This window comes from Dama dama, chromosome 32, assembly GCF_033118175.1.
Source record: "Dama dama isolate Ldn47 chromosome 32, ASM3311817v1, whole genome shotgun sequence".
In the NCBI taxonomy this organism is placed as follows: Eukaryota; Metazoa; Chordata; class Mammalia; order Artiodactyla; family Cervidae; genus Dama; species Dama dama.
The window spans coordinates 9951704-9966651 of NC_083712.1; the positions used below are offsets into that span (position 1 = coordinate 9951704).

Genomic DNA, 14948 nt, shown 5'->3' on the forward strand with positions numbered 1-14948 from the left:
TCAGACATCACGGAATAAGGCAAAGCTCGAGGAATGTGTGGACTGACAGTCTCTGTATAGCTGAGCCAGGAGCCAGGGCAGAGACGCGAGGAGCAGATGGGAACAGGAGGAAGACGGGCATCGGCGGAGGCGAGGGCCCGGCCGCCCGCAGATGGCTGTTGCCAGGCGGGCTGTCACTGTGCCTGGGGCAGCCCTGCCACTCAGAGGCCAGCGAGTGACCAGGTCATCTCCCTGAGACCCACGGTGACAGGGCCCAGGTGCAGTCAGAAGGCAGCAAAGCAGCTTGCGGGCGGCTGGGTTGACATTCTCAGAGAAAGCAGTTTGTTCTTCCTAACAGAACCGTCTCAGGCTAGCATCCACGGGGGTTTCCCCAGGCACCTGCCAGCCCCCCAGCTGCCTGAAGTCACGGGCCATACGAGTCCTGCTGCTTCCACAGACGCGCTTGCCCAGTGTTTCCAGAAATAGACGCCCTTTTCACAATGCACGTCTAAGTGTATACGTAATTTCACACTAAGTGATCCTCACAGCCACACGGGTCAGGGGACACTGGTGATGTGGTTGTCGTTATCAGCATTTTACAGACCAGCCAGTGAGCTCGGGTCCCCCAGCCGAGGCAGGACTACCTGTGCACCCCTGGGCCTGTCGCCCCCTCCACAAGTTGACAAGGGTACTTACTCTGTAAGAGACTAGAACAAGTGGCACCACTACAACAGGGAGGACTCCGGGCACATCAGCATTGAGTATCACCTACGTAATGACAACTGCTAAAGAATGCGCTAAAATGCCGGTCCATCTGGAGCTGTAGTAAAAGAAAGCGTTTCGTTTTCATCGATGTTATCAAAGAGTACTTATGACAATGGTAAGTGAGTCAACTGCCAGGTCAAATTTAGTGAAATTAAACATTTTCCGTAACAGGCAGGTTTAGCTGGATTGATAGAAAGTGCTCCATCTGCCAGTTCACCTCATATTCCTTCCTTTTTTAAAACAGAAATACGGATTATCTTCTATCACCTTAGAAAAAAAGCACACAACTCTTAATAGAATAATTTTCTTCTATTTCAAAAAAATTCAAGAGCGGATGTATAGATAGCCACTCTCAAGTCACACCGTCACTCGTATTAAGGGTTGATATGGTTGATGCAGTTTTGCATAAAAACTCCTAAATTACTATTTAGAAGTACTCATCTCAAATCATACTCACTGAAGGCACAGACAATAAATTTTCTGTGCAGAAAGCATGCAGTTTTTCCATCTTGTGAATGTTGCAGAGACAACACCAAACATTTCACATTTTGCTCAAGAGAGACTGACTTTTCATTTTACCATGAGTGGTTCTGATTTATGACAGAGTCGTCCCACCAGTGGTAAGCCAGGCAGGCTGAGAGTTGTTTTGTTTCAGATATTCAGACAGTGGCAACGGTGTCACTATGAATAAAGCCCTCCGGCCTCCCCTCTCATGAATTACATACAGGTCCTGCTCATAAATCTTCTGCGAAATTCTAATCGAGATGTGGGGGTGCAGGTGTCTTCTCTCTGTAACAGACTTGCCCCATCACAGTCAATGTGCGCAAGTGCTTTCTGCTACCAAGTTCAGTTCAAGAACATTTAATTAGATTTATAAAATTATGATCTGATGCCACTGGAGTAAAATGATTTAGCCAGACTCATAACTACTTGTGGGGACTTCCTGGGGTGGCTCCGTGGTAAAGAATGCACCTACCATCAGGAGATGTGGGCTTGATCCCTGGGTTGGGAAGATCCCCTGGAGGAAATGGCAACCCACTCCAGTATTCTTGCCTGGAGAATTCCATGGACAGAGGAGCCGGGCAGGCTACAGTCCATGGGGTTGCAAAGAGTCGGATATGACTGAGCAACAAAACAACAACAAGAATATAACTACTTGTGTTCACAGCCCAGCAGAGTTTCAGGGTGCCACTCAGTCTGGACTTGCTCGCTGGGGACAGGCTGAGCTAGCCTTGGTTCTTTTGACTCGGAAGCGGTGGAGCATGCTGCTTTGGTTTCGGCAAGTCAGGGGTGTGAAGTGGGGATGCCCAGGGTACCACTCTGAATTCAGTGCATTTCATGCCATCTGACTTCAGCATGGCCCTGTGAGGAAGCCCTTCCAGAAAGGCTGGGCTGAGAGCCTGGAATTCCTAAGGGTGATCATTCTTTTTAAATGAGTGTTTTAATCTCAGAGATTAGTCAGATGACTGCATGATTAGCTATGAGTTACTTAGAATAAGAGCAGGTGGATAGATAGAGTTTTGAAGTGAGTTTGTCAGGTGTTGCTCACAGGCTCAGCTGTGTTACTGGCTCTTGAGAGGCACAGACCACAAAGGAGCTGGTCCCTTCTCCTCGTAGGAACCTCGTAGGTTCCTCGATGTGTCCTTGAGCCTGGACTCTCAAGACTCTCAAGTTCTCAGTGACCTGGGACTGCCAGATTTCTGCCAGTTCTTGCAGAGTTTCCAAAACCCTCATGAGATTGCACATTTTTTTCCTGCTCTGGGCTTTCTGTCATTTTGTTACTGTGGCCAGACTTAAAAAAAAAATTGTTAGCAGAACATTTACATCGCTAACTAGAACTGCATCCAATAACCAATACTCTGCAGCCTAAATGCCACTCGTGAAATCTGATTTCAGCATGAAAATATTGAAGTAACCTCTTCCACTTAGTGACACTAAGTGGCAAATGTTTAGATTTTTTTTTTTCAATTCTGTAATCCAAGTGCCATAAAAAAAATCCATTTTAAAAATTACATATCATAGCTAATTTTATAATTACATGAAATGAGTCTAAACTAACCCTTGGAAAGGATGAAAATTGAATGCTTTTCTTTTTTCCACCTCTCTCTCTCTTTTTTTTTTCTGGCTGTGATGTACATACAGCCTGTGGGAGATTAGCTCCTAGACCAAGGATCAAATCTGGGGCCCCAGCAGTGAGAGCACTGAGTCTTAAGTACTGGACAGTCAGGGAAGTCCCTGAAAGTAATACCTCTAATGCAAGTGTCTGTAAAAAGAATGTGTAAGAAGGGTTCCACAGTGACCCAGTCTTTCTGACTTGGGGGTGTTTTCTAAACTAAATTGACTGCAAGTCACTTCAGGTCATCGAGTCTTCATTTGAACTAATGATAGATGGTCTTCAGAGGGGTCTGAAAGAGGGGGCCCCATGCAGCTCCTGTCTGAGCGGAGACCACTGTCCTGCACTGAGCAGTGGTCAGGTGTTTGACAAGAAGAACAAATGAGGGAAAGAGAGCGAGCAAATTAGGTGGCATCAGACCACACTGCAGACGGTCCATTCATTCATTCATTCCAGAAATTTGTAAAGTTACAGACGTGAACCAAAGCTACACCTGCCCTTGAGCAGTGTTCATGTGGAGAGGAATAACAAACACAGGGGCCATAAAGGACCTGGGTACCACAAACCCTGTATTTCCCATTCTTAAACCTCTATGCAAACTTCACTTTCTCATATTTACCAGAGAGCCATGGAGAGTTGTTCATAGTTCACAATTCTAACTAAAATACAAAAAGCTGGAGGAACCCATATTCAATCTTTGGAAATGAAATAAGAGATGGAAACATTATACAGAGTAGAACATAAATGGCCCTGAAAATAAAGGACTGAAAATACAACTGAAATGACAGAATCTGAGTCCTTTAAACAGCCTACCTCCCCCAAAGCACCACAATCCTAAAAGACCATGAAAAGTTTGCACAACAGTGAGGTGTAGCCTTAAGACAGTCTTTCCCCACAGCGTGCAGCAGAGAGGTCTGTCACCCCCTAGTGGCCCCCAGAAAGCGGCTTCCCCGACTGGCAGAGTCCTGCCCTGCATGGAAGAGCCCACGCCCACCCCACAGAGTGCTGCCTCCAGATGGTGAGTGGCTGGACCCGGCCCTGCAGTCAGGGAGCCGCTCACCACTTCGTGCGGGCTAATGAGGTACTTGTGATCCACCAACACCTTGTCCAGGCGTGGGTGGGCATTCCCTTTCCCCCCTTTCCCTCTGTTTCCCGAGCTCACACCAGGCACATGGACAGGTCTCAAAGCACCGAGGATGAGGCTGGGCCTTGGGAAGGGGCACTTCCCCCCATCTTGCCACCCACCCATCTTGCCTGCTGTGGCACAGAGAACGGCCTGGTGGACACACTACTTGGGGAAGGAGAGGGTGGGACACTCTGAGAACGTAGCACTGACATACAGGCACCACTGTGTGTAAAGTGGATACCTACAGGAGGCTGCTTATAGCACAGGGAGACCAGTGTGGTGCCCTGTGATGGCCTGGGGGGTGGGATGGGCTGGGAGAGGGGATTTAAGCACATTATGACTGAATGGTGCTGGTGTTTGGCAGAGAGCAACACCACACTGTAAAGCAATTGTCCTCCAATTAAAAAAAAAAATGGCCCTTTGCTCTGGGCTTCATTTCACAGCTGACCGAAGTCTTGGGAGACAGAACTAAGGGCCCCCAGCTTGCACATGGAGGTTTCACCACTCCTCCCCACTTCTGAGCTTTAACACATACTTTTAGAAATGCATTTGTAGCTTGCATGATGAGCTTGCATTCAGATCAGGGGTGGCCTGGCCTTCCTCCCACAGCTTTGCTAACGTCTTAACTGACATCTCTCGTCAAGGCCCAGTGCAGGCAAGGAGGACCGTCTACAAGCCACTGCACACACAGGATGCAGGGGTCCAGCACCGCGGGGCTGACAGCCGAGGCCAAGCCGCAGGCCGGACTCCGGCTGGGGTTCCCTGCGGCCCTGGGTGGGCACTCATGCTCCCCCCTGAGGACGGCAGTAACAGTGGTGAGCTGAGTTTGTTACAGACACTTGAAGATGGAATTTGGGTGAGTGCTCAGCAAGTGGTCAGAACATAGAGAAAGTCCACAATGCAGGGAACAGCTGGTCTCCTGATACTGCAGTTTAGCAATACGATCTACGATTAAATGACACTCAACCAGTTGTTAAATGACAATAATAACCAAACTCTACATGAAAACAGAAATAACTAATAAAGAAACACAAGTATGATAAGGCCATGTTTGGAGGGGCTAAAGGGATAAATATATACCCTTAACATTGACTCAGACAGTAAAGAAATCTGTCTGCAATGCAGGAGACCCATGTTCAATCCCTGGGTCGGGAAGATCCTCTTGAGAAGGGAATGGCAATCCACTTCAGTATTCTTGCCTACAGAATCCCTATGAACAGAGGAGCCTGGAACAATCCATGGAGTTACAAAGAGTCAGACATGACTGAGCGACTATGCACAGCACAGCACCGTATGCACATATATGTGTGTGTTATATATGACTATATGCATAAATCCTTCACAGATAGATGAGCGCAGACATATGTACAAATAGATAACTTATGTGCAATCTTTGTTCCTCAATTGGGCTATTTACAGATGATATAAAGCTGGTCCATGTGGCTTTAATTTGCCCCTTCTTTCCTAAAATGTATCCACTTAAAGTCCTCATGGTGCCCAGGGTGGAGCAGATCCTTAATAAATTATTAATGACAAAGGAGTCCCTCTGACAACTTTAACTGAAAGAGGAAAAAGTCCCCTGCACACTGGGATTATGTTTGATGTTGGCAGGTAGTCTTAGTGGTTTTGTTTTCTCCTGAAAGCAGAGGGTGAGGAGCACATTTGCTCACCACTTGGCAGACCCGCAAGCCTGGGACACTCATCCCAGCCACTCTCCCTAGTTCATTGTGGCATGAGCATCATTTGTGTCGTCAATGGTCCAAATCCAGCTTCAGTAAATAATTAAAATGCAAAGAATGAACCTCAAACATGTGCCTTGAGATCTGTACAACTGGGGGATGCATGCAAACTGAAATGCAGTTATTTATTATAATCTTCATTCTAGTAAGCCCAAGGGCAACTTGAACTCAGTTTATTTACCATTTACAGTTACTACTTATCAAAGCTGAAGTGTTTCTTATCTCTTGAGGTTCCAGTACTGATCTACATATTATTCAGATGCTAAAGAAACTTATACAAACTGTGTCATACCAACATAGGAACTGGCCTTGGGGAAATACACATCTCAGAATTTAATAGTAACCAAACTTTCTGACTAAGAGGAGAAGTTTTATGCTTACTCTGCTCAATTTCTTCAATTTAAAAAATGTGAAAAAAAAAACTTCCTCTCAAAAAATTAAACAGATTTTCCAGCCTTTGAACACCAAGGAATTTTAACGAAGTCTAATAAACAAAGGGAAAAATATTTGAAAGTTTGAGACTATACTTGGAAAATTTAAGTCTGATTTCCCATTTTACTATAAATATTATATTTATCTTCCTGTCCTACTGCAAAGTACCAGTCAGTGTCAAAAAAGGCTTTAAAATGCAAATTTACTTTTTCCCATTTAACAATCATTTAACTGCATTTAACTGAACAAATAACTTTCTTAGGCTGGGGTCCTCATGTGTATGTAAGAAACCGTTTTGTTATTTAATTTTTTCATTACAACTTTAAAGCAGTTTGCACATTGAGATGTGCATTTAAAACAGAAAAATCAAATATATTCATAAGTGAAACCACTCTGTGTGCCGTAACATGATGCTTTATGTGAGCACAAAGCAGTTCTCTTAATTGATGTCACATGTGCCTTTGAACTGCCAAAGACCTCTCATTCCTGATTTTCACAGAAAATTTTAGGCATAAATATACATTGTCTTTGAAATCACTTGGTTTTGCTACAATCCTCAAACAAAACTTTACTCCCTCCTTACCATCAGCTATTTAATACTTTTTAGAATGAATTATATGTTAGATTAAAGTGGAACCTTTTGCTTCTGTCTCTGCTCTTTTTTTTTTATAACTTGGTTTTTATAACTTATGAGACTTAAAAATCATGAGAGAAATCAATTCCAAGAGGCAGAACAACACAGAGTTTAGGAACAAGGTCTCCTGGAACCGAACCCTGACTCGGCTACTTTATCTGTAAGTTTGGTCAATGTAACCACTTCTTCCTGGTTCATATCTAGGTGATGGGATAACAAAACTGCCTTCCTCAGTAGAATTAAAAGGGTCAATTTGTATAAAGCTTTGGGAAGCTAGCCTGGAAGATATGGGAGTCCAAGACTAGTCTTACATGAGCTATCATCCATAAGGTGTGTCCCTCAATACCTAAATAGGCATCAAACATGAGCTGGGGCAGATTCCCAGGTGGTGGTGGTGGTTTAGTCACTAAGTCACTAAGTCCAGCTCTTTGCGACCCCATGGACAGTAGCCCACCAGGCTCCTCTGTCCATGGGGTTCTCCAGGCAAGAATACTGGAAAGGGTTGTCATTTCCTTCTCCAGGGGGTCTTCCTGACCCAGGGATCGAACCTATGTCTCCGCTTGGTCAACCTGGTTCAGGTTCCTAGGTGGCCTCTCCATAATATCTGCCTTTTGGAGAAGTGAGTGCAAAATAATCAAGTTTATGAATTTCATCCTAATTGCCAGGAGAACTGGGAGGATTTAAGCAGTGAAGTGTCATGTTGTGACTTGTATGTGCTTAAAGGAGGAGCCGGCGGCTGTGTGGAAGGAGACTGTGGAGGAAGATGAATGGAGGTGGTTCCACGGATGCAGGAGGCGGTGGCTTGGTGTACATGGGGCCTGAGCGGGCAGCCGAGTGTACTGGGTAGAGTGGGCGGAGGTGATGGGACACGATGCAGCAAATGTGGGGCAGGAGGAGGATGGCGCTGAGGAGGGAACTGGGGGTCCAGACTGTGGTTCTGAGCTCTCCTCTTGGCTGTGGGTAGCCGGGAACATCCTAGGACATCTGATCGCTGGGTGTATTTCACAACTGTGGGAACTCTCATATCTCCTCTCCTTACACTCACCCCCACTCATCATGAAATCTATTTAATATTTAAACTGTCTCTTTATGGGCTCATGGAATGAAGAGCCTGCACTCACACCGCAGCACAATTCACTGTATCCCCAGGCAGACCTGGGAAGGTCATGACCCCTGTGCTTCTGGGATGCCCAAAGGTTTGGTACCAAACCAAACAGGCACCACATGGCTTTACCGGTGGCAGCAGGGGACCTCCAACAGGACACTGTGACCACATCAAAACGCTTCTCCAGATATTGTCATGGTGTCACCTATCAAATGTATGTGGTTGCAAATTGTGAACTTTGGATATTTCCATTATTTACTTTGTATGAATTTAGCAAGAGGTGAAAACACTACTTCACTACTTTCTCCAGAGGACTGTTAGTATCACTGTATGCTGCAACATAGACAAGTGTTTAGACTTACCACTCAAAACATGGGTGTAGATTATCACTGTCATCTCAGCAGACCTAGCTCAGTCCCCACGGGATCACTGTCTGCTCCATAAAGACTGACCAGGCACTCACGTTACCTCCTCTACGTCTGTCTGTCTGTCATCTCCCCTGGAGAGCTTACATCATTCTGTCTGTCCAAAACCCCGTGCAGACAGACAGACTGAGGTCCTGGCAGAGCAGAGGTGAGCCAGGGCACCTTCAGGTCTCCTGTTAAGAGTGGCTTTCAGACTCCCCATGCCCAGAGGGAGACTTCACCCACTTTTCCAATGGAATTCAAGAAATGCTGTCTGCTTCCCTCTCTTTGAGCCTCTTCTGTCTTTCTCCATCCTCAACCCAAGACTCAAAAAGCTATGTTGTGCTTCTTTTTCTCATAATTCTCACATAGTTAACACTCATGCTGAATATCTAGAATGCTAATCTATTTATTGGCAGAAAGAGGAGAGTGAAAAAGATGGCTTAAACCTCAACATTCGGAAAACTAAGATCATAGCATCCAGTCCCATCACTTCATATCAAATTGATGGCGAAAAAATGAAAACAGTGACAAACTTTATTTTCTTGGGCTCCAAAACCACTGCAGATGGTGACTGCAGCCATGAAATTAAAAGATGTTTGCTCCTTGGAAGAAAATCTTTGACAAACCTAGACAGCATGTTAAAAACCAGAGACATCACTTGGCTGACAAAGGTCCATATACGGCAATGGTATTTCTGGTAGTCATGTACAGATGTGAGAGTTGGACCATAAAGGAGGCTGAGCACCAAAGAAATGATTCTTTTGAACTGTGGTGCTGGAGAAGACTCTTGAGAGTCCCTTGGACTGCAAAGAGATCAAACTAGTCAATCCTAAAGGAAGTCAGTCCTGAATATTCATTGGAAGGATTGATGCTGAAGCTGAAACTCCAATACTTTGACCACCTGATGCTAAGAACTGAGTCATTTGAAAAGACCCTGATGCTTGGAAAGATTGAAGGTAGAAGAAAGGGATGGCAGAGGATGAGATGGTTGGATGGCATCACCAACTAGATGGACATGAGTTCAAGCAAACTCTGGGAGGTGGTGAAGGACCGGGAAGCCTCGTGTGCTGCAACCCATTGGGTTGCAAAGAGTCGGACAAAACTGAGTGACTATAAACAACAATAAACCACTTGCATTAGAATTCTTGAGATGAAGGTGTAGCGGTGCATTGTTTTACCCAATGAAGAGTTGCCTTAACATAAACATGATCATACAGATATTAAAAAAAAAGAAAAAGTCTGTATTTATACTGAAAGGCATTCTGTCCTACATATATTCAGGAAGAACCGAACTGGCATTATAGAGATAGACTGACTGTGCATGTTCACTTCTCTATCCTGAGAAGCAACGGGCACACATGACAGACACCTTTCAGTTAAGCTAAGGATAAAGCTTCCATGGTTAAAATAAACACCACAGAGACTGTGTGTCTGTGACCCCCAGTGAGCTGCATTATCTTCAAGCAAAATGATTTTCCTACAGCTTTAACAAGAACAGAGGTATCCATGTCTACCTGGACATTTTTCACTAAAATCAGATACGTACCTAGAGATATTTACAATCCCAAACAGGACTGATTTTGTAGGAAACTGAAAATTTTTCTTTTACTAGTTTCCTAGTAAAAACAAAACAAGGAAACAGCATGACATAGACACAGAGATCAACAGAACAGACCAGAGAGCCTAAGACACTCATATAAACAGAACTGATTTTTGACAACTGATCAAAAGCCAATATAAATGGAAAAAAGACAGTTTTTCAACAAGTGGTGCTTGAACAACTGGAGATCTACATGCAAAAATAAATGCTGGCACCCTATAGAAAAACTCATTTGAAATGGATCAAACACCCAAATGTAAAGCACACAAGTCCTAGAAGATAATACAGGAGAAAATCTATGTGACCTTGATTTTGGGGACGATTTTTTCAGGTACAAGATAAAAGGCATGCTCCATGAAAGAAAGAACTGATCAGCTAAACTTGATTAAAATTAAAAACTCTGCAAAAGACACTGTCAAGAGAATGAGAAGACCGGTCATAGACCAGGAGGAAACATTTGCAAAAGACACATCTGATAAAGGACTCTTATCCAAAATATACAAAGACCTCTTAAAATTCAACAACAACAACAAAAAATGAATGTTCTGATTAAAAATGTGCAAAAGACCTAATTTGAAACGTCACCAAAGAAGGCAGACAGATGGCAAATAAACGTGTGAAAAGATGCTCCACATCATATGTCATCAGGGAGACGCAAATGAGAACAAGGAGGTACCAGCACACACACACTGGAGCTGTCAAAACCCACAGCACTGACAGAATCAAATGCTGGTGAGGGCGTGGAGCAACAGGAAGTCTCATTCATTGCCAGTGCAAGTGCAAAACGGTACAGTCACCTTGGAGGACATTTGGTGGTTTCTTAACTAAACATACTCCTATCATATGATCCAGCAATCATGCTCCCTTACATTTATTCAAAGGAGTTGAACATTTATGTCCACACAAAGCCTTGCGCACAGATGTATGTAGCAGCTGTGTTCATAATCGCCAACACTCGTAAGCAAGCAAGATACCCTTCAGTAGTTGAATGGATAAATACACTGTGGTTCATCCAGACAGTGGAATTTTATTTCGCTAAAAAGAAATGAGACATCGAGTCATGAAAAGACATGGAGGAATCTTAAAGGCATGTTACTGAGTGAAAGAAGCCAGTCTGCAAAGGCTACTGAGGGATTCCAAGTTCTATGACATTCTAGAAATGGCAAGACTATGGAGATAGTGAAAAGGTCAGTGGTGGCTAGGCATTGAGGGATGAGGATTGTCTCAATGGTGCTTTCCTGACTCTCTGAAAATGCAATGATTATTTGCAAAAAAGAAAAACATAGATTAAAATGACAGCGAGAAAAATAAAACCTATGGAAGGAAGTTGATTATTTTTGTAAACATTTATATGTTCATACCTAGAAAGTTCAAATAACTTTTTAACATGACTAAAATACTATACATAAAAAAGCCAATAAATTAATTTTATAACTGAAGACTTTGATGTAATATCTCAAGAGCAAAAATACTATCTAAGTAGAAATACTATGTAGTTTTCAATTTTTAGAAACTACATAGTTAGATTACTGCCAATTTGAAGCTAGTTTAACATAGGTTCAATGAAAAGCTTTGTGTACTCTGTGTGTGTGGGCATGTGCAAGTGTGTGTGTGTCTGTGAACATTTGTTCTCTTTGGCTTTGTGTTATGGAGTTGATTATTGTTTTTTAAGACTACAGCTTAAGAATGAATCCAATACAATATTGTAAAGTAATTACCTCCAATTAAAATAAATAAATTAGGGAGGGAGGTGGGAGGGGGGATCAGGATGGGGAACACATGTAAATCCATGGCTGATTCATGTCAGTGTATGGCAAAAACCACTACAATACTGTAAAGTAATTAGCCTCCAACTAATAAAAATAAATTAAAAAAATAACAAAATAAAATAGAATAAAAAAATAAAAAACAATAAAAAGTAAAAAAAAAAAAAAGAATGAATCCAAACTTGTGATCCTTTTAAAAATATCATCATGTACTCTTAATAGTTTTCCAGAAAAGTCACCCTGTTTCACAAATCAGTGATGCATTTACTGAGCATCAGTGTGTTACACAGGGCAGTCGATGTACAAATAGACTCAGGCCTCACCTTGACACTCAGGGAACTCAGTGAGATGGGAGACGCAGAGCAAACTTGTTGAATTACATTTTAATATTCTGTGTAGAGTGCTTGATGTCTCAATAACCTCCTGACTGAATCTCTCCAAGCTGAACACAGCGGCATGGCCAGGATTCTCTGTGCACGTTTCAGGGTCCAGGTGCTGACGGACCCACCTTCATGACTGCAGAGCTTATGCTGATGGTTAGAGTGGCTGATATGGAATAGACTAACGTAACATGACCACAAGGCAGAGACAAATGCTCATACGCTGAGGGAAAGGATCTCGCACTGTGGAGGCCAGAGCTCTCACCCATGTGTCTGTTCCTCCTTAAATCTGACGCCAGGCAGAGCACTGGACACTTACGTTTGCACGCGGGCGGCTTCCCCCTGTTGCTCCACGATCCATCCTCCTGACACACGGCTGTAGCTTGCTGACTAGCATCCAACTTGAAGCCCTCATTACAAGCATAGGTCACTTTACTGTCCAGTGTGAACTCATTCCCCATAAATGAACCATTTCCTGGGGACTCTGGGATTCCACAGGACACAGCTGGAAAACAAACAAACAAACAAACCTGACAAGTTCAGAGTTATTCTGACAAGATACAATGAAATTTTCTTTTCTTTTTCTGTGTCTCATCTCAAAGATATATAAAAACTGTTAAATATTAGCATTTCTCATGTGTGGCATAAACAGGAACATTTACAAAGTTGTATGGGTCTTAAGAGTTAATGAGAGACGATGAAAAATGGGTCAAGATACAGCATCTTTTAAATTTATTAATCCAGAAGGTATGTCTGATGGCTCTCACACAGCTTCATCACATGGACATTATCAGATGGTCATGGTGAAGAGAACAGTGTAATGTGCTATAATTCATTTAATACGGGAAAGAAAGCATAGATTAATATCTTTACCGTCACAAATTTATCACCATACTGACTCTTTGGGTTTGAGATTTCATTGGGATCAGAGTTAGGAATAGCTCACCTCAGGTCTTAGAAACCTCCCACAGCTTAAGTACTCTCACCCCACTCACCAAAGATTCATTTTCCTTAAAGCACAGGAAATTTTGTTTCAAGACAAATATTACCTTAGTTAAGAGCATCAATGCACCCATTGCTATAAAATGTATGAGTTTATCAACTATCAGTCAGAAAGCAGGGGCTGCAGAACTAAGGAATTAAGGGAGATACTCAGAATGGAAGGCTCAGTCCTACAGGGATGGACACACAAGCCAGTTTTTTAAAAAATTAGTTAATTTATTTCAATTGGAGGATAATTACTTTACAATATTGTGATGGTTTTTGCTATACATCAACATGTATCAACCACAGGTATGCATGTGTCCCCTCAATTCTGAACCCCCCCTCCCACCACCCTAGCCTGAAAGGTTGGGCAAGAAAGTAGTGCCAAAGAAGAAAGAACTTTTAACAACTAGTAAGATGAACAGAGAAGTTATTATAAGCACTTCCTTCTTAAATTTACTAGCTCTGACCCAGACTTATTTACTGTGAGATGAAACAAACAAAAACAACTCTGAAGTTAAATAAGTTACAGTAAGGAACCCAGGGTTTTCCCAGGTACTGCTAGTGATAAAGAACCTGCCTGCCAATGCAAGAGATGCAAGCGTTGTGGGTTTGATCCCTTGGTTGGGAAGATCCCATGGAGGAGGAAATGGCAACCCACTCCAGTAGTCTTACCTGGAGAATCACATGGACAGCGGAGCCTGGTGGGCTATACTTAATGGGTCCAAAGAGTTGAACACAACTGAGTGAGCACATGGAATCCATAGTAATGGAAGGTGATAAGACAGGAATCCCCCCAAATACACACACAACTCAGGAGCACTTATCAAAGGAAATCTTTGCAATCACCAATTTAAGGATCTTCTTTTACTCAATCAACATCGAAGATGTTATGGGTTTTGAAGCATCATGGATTTTTAATTTAGATCATTTAAAATATTTCCCACATAGCTTCCAATGAGAATACACACCTAGTAAGATAAAGCAGGAAGGACTGGTTGAAAAAGTTTATATAAACATGGATATATGTAAGTTTATATAATTTTATGGGTAAGGAAGATGGTCAGAAAGATAAAATTATTCACCTGGGTTAGCACAGTGACTTCGTTTAAAACCGGGGGCTGGAGAACAGAGCTGATTCCCAAGTGAGACCTCCTTCTGCTCTATAGGCACGCAGGTCACCTGAGGCTAAGTCTGAGTGTTTTGGTTGCTGTCTTTGTTCTTTTTTTCTGTATCAAAATCTTTAGTAAATGCAATAGGGAGTTATCAGAAGAGCTAAAGAAAATGTAGTGCTGATAAGAATCAAAGTTCTAGAAAAATTAAAACTCTGAAGTTTCTCTTATGCTTAAATTTATGATAAGCTATTTCAACAATCTAAAATATATATGTGTGTGTGTGTGTATGACTGTATATGTACACGTGTGTGTGTGTATATATATATATATATATATATGTGAGTGTATATGTATATATGTGCATGACGGTATATGCGTGGAGATATATATATACACACACACACACGTGTGTGTGTGTGTGTATGACTGTATATGTACATATGTGTGTGTGTGTGTATATATATATATATATTTGTGAGTGTATATGTATGTATGTGCATGAGGGTATATGTGTGGATATATATATATATATATATATATATATATATATATACACACACGTGTGTGTGTGGGGGGGTGTATGACTGTATATGTACGTGTGTGTGTGTGTGTGTGTATATGTGAGTGTATATGTATGTATGTGCATGAGGGTATATGTGTGGATATATATATATATATATACACACACACACGTGTGTGTGTGGGGGCGGTGTATGACCGTATATGTACGTGTGTGTGTGTGTGTGTGTGTGTGTGTGTGTGTGAGTGTATATGTATGTATGTGCATGAGGGTATACGTGTGG

At 42.5% G+C, this 14948-nt stretch overlaps 1 protein-coding gene across 1 annotated transcript in view; it reads right to left on the reverse strand.

The window, feature by feature from the left end:
- Positions 1 to 14948, reverse strand: part of CSMD1 (CUB and Sushi multiple domains 1) — a 1628138-nt gene that overhangs the window by 84480 nt on the left and 1528710 nt on the right. Inside the window, exon 50 of the mRNA XM_061134533.1 lies at positions 12366 to 12551. Coding sequence (XP_060990516.1) covers positions 12366 to 12551 — 186 coding nt within the window. The remainder of the gene's footprint in view (positions 1 to 12365; positions 12552 to 14948) is intronic.